The 10126-nt window shown below is 44.4% G+C and overlaps 1 protein-coding gene across 2 annotated transcripts in view; it reads right to left on the reverse strand.

The window, feature by feature from the left end:
• The window catches only part of ATF6 (activating transcription factor 6), an 80841-nt gene extending 70738 nt beyond the window's left edge, over positions 1-10103 (reverse strand). For both annotated transcript variants that reach the window (XM_050977236.1, XM_050977235.1), the window contains exons 1-7: positions 9985-10103; positions 9827-9891; positions 7700-7787; positions 7287-7381; positions 6677-6806; positions 6227-6433; positions 3547-3767 (exon numbers count right to left, since the gene is read on the reverse strand). In XM_050977236.1, coding sequence (XP_050833193.1) covers positions 3547-3767; positions 6227-6433; positions 6677-6806; positions 7287-7381; positions 7700-7787; positions 9827-9891; positions 9985-10054 — 876 coding nt within the window. In that variant the 5' untranslated portion in view covers positions 10055-10103. The remainder of the gene's footprint in view (positions 1-3546; positions 3768-6226; positions 6434-6676; positions 6807-7286; positions 7382-7699; positions 7788-9826; positions 9892-9984) is intronic.
• Between the last annotated feature and the right edge of the window lie 23 nt (positions 10104-10126).

The following is a 10126-nucleotide window of genomic DNA, read 5'->3' on the forward strand; positions in this document are numbered from 1 at the left end:
GGGTACAGGAATGCTGAACCTGGAAGCAGTATGGTAATCAGCATCACAGAGCTGGCCTAGCACCAAGGTTACCTTAAGGTTACCTTACATGCCCCCTGCCCGAGCATTTTGATACTCAGGAAGGAAAGGAACTAATTTATAATGTCATTCTGCTTCAGCAACATTGCTTTGCACAAATGCTGAACCAAGATTAAAGGCAGCAAACATCTCTGCTAACTTCTTTTACAGCCTCCAACTTTTGAAGTTGTATCCTATTTATGTTCCATTCAAGATAGCAACTCCTGGTTCTAAGGAAAACAGACCATTGAGGGAGAACATTTGCCTTAAAAACAATCAGTAATTAGTGATGCAACTTCTGCTTTCTAGCTTTGAAAACCACACCTCCACTAGCAGACACACACAAAAATACTGTAAATATGGAGAACTGGCAGGTTCATTGCAAACCCTTGCTTCAAACAGCACTAACCAGATTCAGACTGTCCTCTATCTTCAGAGGTTTTACAGAGTCGTGCACTTTACAAATAAACACCGCTACCTCAATTTACTTCCAAAGAAAACTCAATTATGAGCAAAATTTAACCTCCCTTCCAACACAAGCTGTACTTCTAGAAGCAAGAATGTCTCTCATACTCCAAAGAGTTTTTGTACATGTGCTGGGAAAATTAACAAAGAGCTGAAAGTACAAACCATTCAATGTAGCATTAGCTAGCTTCTTACCTCAGCTTATGAAAGCTGCTGTCTTTGAAGACACATCTTTGATTGCAGGAATACAAGACATATGCAAGGTTTTTTGTTCTAATGAAACTTCTGGGTTTTCTTGTCTCTAACTCAACAGAACACAACTTGCTTAATGAGTTTATGTTACCCAAATATTACACAATGTACAGCACAGAAATGAGGATTCTTCAAACAGAAATCCACACTTATGCTGAAGTTATTTTGCATAATTAATCTTTTCTAGATTTTCTGTATTCTGGCACTTCCTCATAGCTGGCAGGCTGCACATGTGCCACCAGGACACAGAGGGCCTGACACCTACAGCTAGCCATCAGCCCATCCCAGTATAATCCACAGGCAGTCTGAATGTTAAGCTAACAGTTTATCCCTCCTAAACCCGAAAGAAAGTCCTGCAGTGTTTCTTTTTATCCTGCAACATTTGCTTAGATTAGCAAACAATAACACATGTTACAGAGCTCAAATGACAGCTCCCTCTGTGCAGCCCTCTGAGCACTACATATGGTGTCCAAGGCAGTTGGGAGATGTTTTAACCCTGCTGGCCCCAGCTGAATCCCAAAACATTTGTTTCTTCTCAAAGCACTTTTTCACAGTATGTGCCAAAGAGCAGCTGCAACTGTTTTTTCATGTTGTAACAAACACAGGTAAGATGTGCAGCTTTTCTCGAGTCTTAAAACTGCTTCCCTAAAATGGCTTTGGGTGGAAATAACAACAAAACCACCCTTGGAAACCAACACCTGTTTGGTACCCCAGCTACACATTTGACTCCTGATGTCATAGATATGTTTATGGAATATGATGACAATAAAGGGGGTTTGTCAATTAAACCTTACATTCAGACAATGGCAAGGTGTCATGCTAGCCCTGCTTTACAGGGAGTCACAAATCTAGTGACTGCAGGTCACTGATTTGTGGTCTCTTGAGTTAACTTTGCATGATGGGGAATTATCATTAAAAAATGCAGCACACTTAACTGCTCAGCCTACTACAGACCTTTGCTTCTTGCACTTTGAATATCAAGTTTCCACTGTACTTCGGCTGCTAAACTATTGGTAGCACAGTATCTTCATTATAAAACACAGCCCACACACAAGTATGATTAGTGAGGAAAAGTTACCATCAAGCCTGAGTGGCAATCCCAGACACCAGGACATTATACAGCAATATCCCTCCAAAGAAGCTGAACAGATTTCCCACTGCTTTTGGGAAACAGTGACCTGCACTGCTAATAAGCACGTGCCTATACAGCAAAATTCCACGTGTTTTCACCAGTGTTTTCTCCCTTACACTGAGATGTGATAGGACCCTCAGCTCACAACTGTGCTTGGAATACCACACTGGGGAATGACAGAGGTTTGAAGTCACCAACAAGAAGCTTTGGTCCTTTCCACAAGCACGTCTTCTTTTGACAACAAAATGCAATCAAAGCAGCTCCAAGTTACTAGAAGCTTAATCAAGTTAACACCCAGCTTGCTAGTTGGTTAAGATGTCAGAGCTAAAGGGGAAAAAAAAGCCCATACACATCTCAAAAGCTACTGTTTACACCTACTGCTTACTGTGAGCTACTACAGAAAAACTTACTTATTCACACTGTAATTGTTGAGAGCTTAACCATCTTCTACTCATTCAATAAATGATCAAAAGGGAGCCTGAAGAGATTAGGATCATATGGAACTCAGTAACTGAAGTTTCTCAAAGTCATTAGTAAAATCTGGAGAGATAAATGGGTATGGAATGAGAATGAGGCATTGACATTTCCAATTCATCTGCTTCCAAAGAAACGTTTTTACTATATGGATTAGAAAAGTGATTTAGGACTGTTGGGGAAGATGAAATAGGAAAGCCTTACAAATATGATTGCCTGGCAAAAGATTTTGAGAATACAGAAACTATAAGCGAGATTGAAATGAAAGCAAGCTTTGACATCCCTTAGTTACTGAGCAACAGGAAAACAATGGTGTGGCCGGCTGAAGGTAATCCCCTTTTGATGAAACAATACCCTCTGCAAGCAGGCAGGTCCAAGGGTCCAAGCAGACCCTGCCAGCTTGGCACAAGGAGTCAAAAGAGTAGTTTTTAGGGTTTAAAATGTAGCACAGTATGGTAATGTAGTGATTCTTATAGGCTGTATGTAAATGCTATAGGATTTGCATGCTGTACTAGATTAGTTAGTGAGAATCAGTATATTCAACACAGATGATTTATTGTATTGTAACAGGAACTTCATACTCATACTCTTACTCTTGTTCTCTTCTCTTACTTACTTTTCTATGCTCTTAGGTCTTGCCTTTTACGTTATTACCCTCTCATCCTCTCTACCCCTCTCTTCTCTCAGGCCTGCTCCGAGCTGCAGCTGGCAGCTCCCAGCAGGGCCCTGTACCCACGCCCTTTGCAATAAACCGCAAGTTCCATGAACCTGGCTTCAGAGATCTCTCATCTCCGTCCATCCCGACCGTGCTACCCCCCCGTCTCACCTACAAGCACTAATCAAAAATCAGATCTATCAAAGTTCCCTGTATGTAAGAGAGGTCCGGCTACTGAGAGCTTGCACTTGAGAAGTCAAGTTACAGAAAATAGCAATCAGCACTGTCTTCTGCCACTACACTTGCACACCTGGTCTGAACTCCAGGCAGGCCAGCAGATATTTAGCTGCTCCTCCCTGTTCTGTGCCAAGCTGCTAAATTCCCTGCTTGCAGTTGGAAATCCTATTGAGAGTTTTCCTGAGACTCTGAAGGGACCATGAGATCCCACATGCACGTAACTGCAAGAGGTGCACAAGCCTTGGTTAGCAGCTATTACAGAGTCAGAACTTACATCCAGCCCCATGGCCGGGGAGCTGCTTTGGAGCAAGGGCTTTGTCACCGGGATTTTGCCACTGCTGGAGCCGTTCCCAGTAGCTGGAGACAGTGCCTTCACTGTGTGGTTCTGAAGTGCTGGGGTCCCTCCAGTGACTGCAATGACTGGCTGGGAGGCAGGAAGCACCCCAGAAGCCTGGAGCTGTACCACAGCAGGCTGGGGCAGCACCACAGATGGACCTGGAACACAAACAAGAACAGCAGTGCTCAGCATGGATGAAATGGATTTGTACATCACCACTTTGCAGGGGCATACTGCTAAGTGTCCTGCCCTGCACAGCTGATCTCAAATCCATTAGTATATTGCACAGAACAGGAATGGAAAGAAGTTGCTCCAAAGTTTACAGGACTCTTAATCCATCTTGCAAACCAAAACTACAGACATTAAAGGAATCCAATAAACCAAGCTCTTTCGCAAAAGCTCTTCAAAATTAATAAAATTCAACACTTGTTATATACATTACTCAGTATTGCTAATACTTGAAGCACTCTGAACAACCTTTTCACAAAATTTAGCCAACTTTGCTCAATCTTCCTTCTCCCTTTTGTCCATAAGTACTTTATTGCTGTATTCAATGGAAAACTTAAAACACAGAAGTGACTCATGCCACACAGATCAATTCAAACTAGGAGAGAGATGGAAGATGAACAAAAAAGAGCAATGCAAGTTACTCTTTCAAAACTTATGCTGAAGCTTCAATTCACACTAAGACCATGTTTTTAGAAAAATGTCTTATGCAAGAAAGTTCATACACAAGCTGAATTGAGCTTAAAGAAAAGCCAGCAGAAAAAATGAGGTCATTTTGATAGTTTGACATGGAATTAAAAGCAGCCACTTCCAAGAAATTTCAGTCCAACAACTACATTTAACTCAAGCAGGTGCTTGAGTAATATTTTGCTGTCTGAAAACACATTAATGTCTCTCTAGTCCCTTGTAACAGGATGACCTCGCCAGCTTTCAGAAAGAGCACATTCCAGCTGAGCATTCCAACCAAAATGCTTGACAATGGATTACAGCACTTATCCAACCTTCTGGAAGGTGAAAAGTGAAGTAATTTACCTAGTGCCAAGATCTTATGTATGGGGTAAAACTAGACTTTTTTTTTTCCCCCAGACACAATCTCGAAGACATCATAACTTAGTACGACCCTGTTTAAGAATCTTAAATTATGAATTTGAGACTATTTCAATTTTTTTTAATGCATAAAAGAGATGATGCTCTAAGACCATGCGTTCTTCTTTAAGCTTTTATAAAAGGGGCTGTGAAAATAAAATTTCTCATGCTTCTTTGAAGACAATGGCATATTTCAAACTGGTATTTCCAACTTGTCATATGCAGAGGATTTAGACAGATGAAAAAAGATCCTTATGGCTTTTGTTATGGAAGCTCCACAAAAGAAATTTTAAACATACCATCAGTTAAAAGAAAGCATGGACATACTTTCTCTAAAGTATTTCCTCTATACTGTCTCACAGAAACTACTGTCCTGACTTTTCTTCAGGGAAGAGAAGCTGATCTTCAGAGTACTAGACTTATATTCAAAGAAATCCATATCCTCAGCATTCTTTATTCCAGATGGTATTTCATCAGCTGGAACATCAGAAGAATTAGGTCAGTTGACAGTGCTGACCTGTGTTTTAAGCAGTCTAGCAATCTTAGGCATGTTACACCAAATGTCAGCATCTCCAGATTTGGCTGAACCCCTGACAGAAGAGAAATCAGTAATGGAGACAAATTTTTCCCAATTGCAGTAATTTCTAGATACGTGCCCTTAAGAATTTGTCTGGTTTTCCTTCCGTGACTCAGTGCCTGTGGACTCAACTGCAAGGGACTGTGGCCATCAGCTGGTGAAACGAGCAACTGCAGCTGGCAAGTGCTGCAAGGCAAGCAGGGTCCCTCCTGCCCCAGCTGGAGAGGAAAACAATGCCTTGGATCCAGAAATGAAAGCTCCAGCTACTTCAAAAATCAGTAACAGGGTACCTGTAGCAATAAAGAATTATCATGGGGCAGGAAATCACTTTCCTCTTAACATCATCAACTTTTCTAACCTCTGACACAGCTCTTAATTTTTAGCAGATTTCACAACATTGTACTTAATGCTGTTTAGAGAGCTAAAATGTCGTAAATCCATGCCCCCTCCATCCTGTGGAAAAGTTTCATGTGGGTAAAAAAAATGCTTATATCACTTCCCCCAAGCTTTCCAGCTTCCTTCAAACCATCCTAACTGATTCTACTGGCTCTTCCTTCAGTTATGACTGAAGAACAGCACCGTAATCACCTTATGCACCACCTGACATTGCAAGCAGAGCAAAGCATCCCTACAGATCCTTCCAAATCAGCAATTTTACCTCCACAGCTGCCAGTGTTCAGCACAGCCTCTGTCTTCCATTCCAAATAATGGAATTATATAATCCAGTCTTCATTTTACACAATGCCCACGTCAGTGCTATTTCTCACAGGACAGGACAAGAGGAATAAGGCCATCCTTTCAGCCTAAAGCTTTTCCAGCAATGCATGTAGGACCCTTTTTTCTCCTATTCCTCCTCTTTCATACACCAAACCTACCTTCATTCTATCAGCCATTCCAAACAGACAATGCTATCACCAAGACCTGGCTCAGTCAAGACAATTCACCTACCTTTAGGAGGTGCTGGCTGGATGTTAACAACTGGCTGATTCTTTGGCAGTGGCACAAGTGTGGGAAGAGTCTGAATAATTATGGTTTTAGTTGGGATGCCAATGTTAGCCTGAGCTTCAGGCACAGCAGGCAAAAGGGGTTTGGGTTGTATCAAAGGCCTAGACACCGTCTGACCACACTTCTTCAGGCTCCTCGCAGAGTTATTTGCTAGAAAAGGAAAAAGATTCAGAACTGGACCAAGAGGCATAAAATACATAATTCAAGCTATTATGAAGTAGCTTTTAATGTGGGGTTTTTTAATCCACCTATAATATTTGTTGAAAATAAACACATCTGGTCAAATACCCAAGTCATAAATAATAGGACATCTAGTGTCTGTTAGTTAGCATTAATGGATGCAAGACAACTCACATATTATCTACAGGATGAAAGTAACTCTTTCTCTCATACCAGATCGAGAAGAGATGCTCACAGCAGGCTTCTTCCCTCCATCTCCTTCAGGGGATGCAGGGCTTCTGCAACTCTTGCTGTAGAGAGAGATGGGAGACATCTGGGAGCTACAGCTGAAGTCCACATCATCCTGCAGACAGAAAGCACAGGAGATTAACACTTCAGAAACTCAGAGCTGTATCTACCAGCAGTTCAGAGTAAATCTGCTTCTCATCACATCTGTGTTGCTGCAGCAGCCAACAGGACAAAGGTTTTACTCTGCAATTTGATTCTGGCCAATGCCAAGTGCCACTAACAAAAACCAACAAGTACTTCTCCCCTTCAGCAGAGCAATGGGAGGCAGAGGCCAAGCCTACTAGACCCGGAAGCCTTAAGAAGGCATTTTTTTGGCAACAAGGCTAATGAACATAGCTGAGGAAAGAGAGCTGAACATGCTCTTATTCAAACGGGTCACAGAGAAGAGATAAGAAAATACCACTGACAGGTTTTTGCAGGGATTGGGAAAATAAGCTGTTTCCTTTTATGCCATGAATTTGGTCCTAGAAGTAAATCATAGGGCTTTTGCTTTGACAGAGCTGTTGGTCTGTGTTACATGGGGGGTTTTGCATACAGGCACATTCTGCACTGGAGAGTCCACAGCCGGTGGTGAAGGGACCGAACAGCTGGAAGTGGCTGGTGATAAAGGTTCTGTCTTCACGTTTGCATCTGCAAGAGGCAGGTAAAGACATTTCACTGCACAAGTTTGTAGCAATGGGAAAAGTAAAGAACACACGGTCCTACACCAGATATTTAATTCCCAAAGCAAGGCACAGCAGAAAACGTAGGGAGATTAAAGGTATTAAACAACTTGGCTGGTAGGGCAGCCCTTGCCAGCTGTATCCATCTCCCACAGAAACACAGCCTAATTCTCATCACAGAGCAAAGGCTATAGGGCATCAAACAGTTCCACATGAGTTTTAAGAGCTCACCCTTGTGGGGCAGGAGGGGAAGAGCAACATCTGCAAAATATAGGAGGTTAATTACCTGCATAAGCATGGCCTGTAATATTCCAAAGGTCCGAGTCCCAAGACATCAAATCCAAATCAAAATGAAAGTTATAGAGATCATTTTCCTGAAATGACAGATCAGAAAAAGAGACAAGACAAAAAGAAGGATGTGTTTCATTATGTTCACATTCCTACAGATGCAGAAAACAAAACATACAGCATAACTATCAATCACTTCAGGTGCCTTAAGGTATGCAGAGAAGAAAGTCCTTAAAGGGGAAATTCTCAACTGAAACACACAAAACAAGGCTTCTTTTAAACTTACACCAGTAAGAAGGGGGAAGTCAGTTTAAGATTATCATTAATTATTGTACTCTTTGTAATTTGTAGAGCAAAAAGTTCTAAGTTCATTGAAGCATCTCACAAAAACCACAAGTCTTAGGAAACTGGTGCCATCCTCTCCTTCATCTGCCTTGAAAAATTTATTTAATGCTCTTCCACCATTGTAAAATGAATGGAGCCACAGGGGCTAGCTTCTTAGCCGGACAGCTGGTTCCCCGCAGGGTAAGCACCCAAGGCAAGCAGCCCAAGGCCAGACACCTCAGCCCTCTGGAGGCTGGGGTGCCCTAGGCCAGACTGCCGCACAGCCGAGACCCCGAGCAAGCTCAGTGATTGTCAGCTCTTAGTGAAAGTCAGCTCTTTTGTGATTTCAGCTCTTAGCTTGCTGTAGGGGCTGCGGCTGGCCGTGGCTCCTGGAAGGCAGATGAAAATGAGAGAGGAGAAGGCGGCCAAGAGTGTTCCACGATGGTTTATTCTGAGGGTCTCACGAAGGGTCTTGAAGCTGCTCTTCTGGGGAAAATGGGCCCAGACAGCCTCTTTTATAGGGTTAGGGAGGATTGAAAACTGACCAATTGTAAGGGTTAGGGAAACTAGCCTGTGGGGTCACAGAGAGATAAGGAGGACCAGAGTGAGGACTCCTGGTACAATTCCTATGACTCAGCAAATACCTATCTCTAAACATCCCTTATGGAGCCGTAGCCAGCCCTGTGTCTGCTACACACCATTACATCTCAACGCACTTTACAAATAAAAGCACACCAGAGACAGTTTACCAGCAGGAAAACAGACACAAGACTGACTTGCCCAAGACCTGATTAATGGTATGTGTTAGGTCTCCCTATACTTGAATACACCAAGGTCAACATCTAAAGCCAAGGACACCAGTTTCCCTTTCCAAAAAAATCAGAACAAACAGGCTAAAATCACTCCATACATATTATTTATCATATGCCCTTTAAAACAACAATTGGGGTTTTTCTCCATCTCAAAAAGCCTGCAAACTGCATAGATAATGGTACTTGTAAGTTAGAATGAAAAGAAAGCTCATCAGAGCACATTTAAAGGAAGAATGACCAAAAAAACCACAATGTGAGCTGTGCATTAAGAGCTCTCACCCAAGCAAGTGAAGCTGACCTACTGGTGGGGAATACCTTTCCCTTGTGCAATCAGTCTGCTCCCACATTTTCTCCATTGACTGGTTCTACACGTGTAGAAATGCTCTTAAACCATGGGGTTTACATGAGATGATAACCTGGGCTTGTGCTGGAGGTGGATTGGGACACAGTTAGCAGAAACACGGCAGGGGAAGAACGTGGAGAGGAGAATAAACGAGGTAAATGCCCCGGGAGAGAAAAAGCACTATGGACAAGTGGGCAGTGAAAACGACAAGGATTAATGCAGAAGGTTGCAAGCAAAGGTTTTTTGAGAGAATCCTACATTAAAGAATAAAACAAGAAATAATCGAATAGGCAAAGGGATAAAGAACAGCCCGGGTAGATGTAGGTGTAACATACCCACCGTTCCTCAGGTAGCCCTGAGCCTACCCAGCACTGCCCTGCGGGGTTCACCTTCACCGGGGCAGTGACAGCCGCCACTCCTCGTCACCGGCACCTCGCACCCTCACCCTAACCCCCCTGCCTGGCACACTCCACGGCTCCGCAGCTGTGCCCCAGTGCTCCAGTCATCGCTATCTCCAGCGCTGACGCGGGGTGCAGGCCGGGCGGCCACGCTCTCCTGCCCAGCTCCTCCGAGGCCCCCCGAGCGGGGCCGGGGCTCTCACCGCCAGCAGAGCGCGGACCTGGCCCCCGCCATCCTCGGTACTCACGTCGGGCTCGTCCTTCGGGGCCGCGGCGCCCAGCAGCTCGCTCAGCTCCTCGCCCAGCACAGCCTCTGCGGAGAGAAAAGGGCTCAGCGCCGGCCCGGCCCTGCCGGGGAGCTCCGCGCCGCCCCGGCCCGGCCCCGGCCCCCCGAAGCCGCGCTCACCCCAGTCCAGGCCGCCCCCCGGGGCGGGCAGCAGACCCGCCGGCTCCCACTCGGCCTCGGCCGCCGCCATCGCTTCCCGTTCCTCCCGAAACACACGTCTGCTTCCGGCAGGGCAGGGCAGGGCCGGGCCGGGCCCGCCCGC

This window comes from Serinus canaria, chromosome 8, assembly GCF_022539315.1.
Source record: "Serinus canaria isolate serCan28SL12 chromosome 8, serCan2020, whole genome shotgun sequence".
Lineage (NCBI taxonomy): Eukaryota > Metazoa > Chordata > Aves > Passeriformes > Fringillidae > Serinus > Serinus canaria.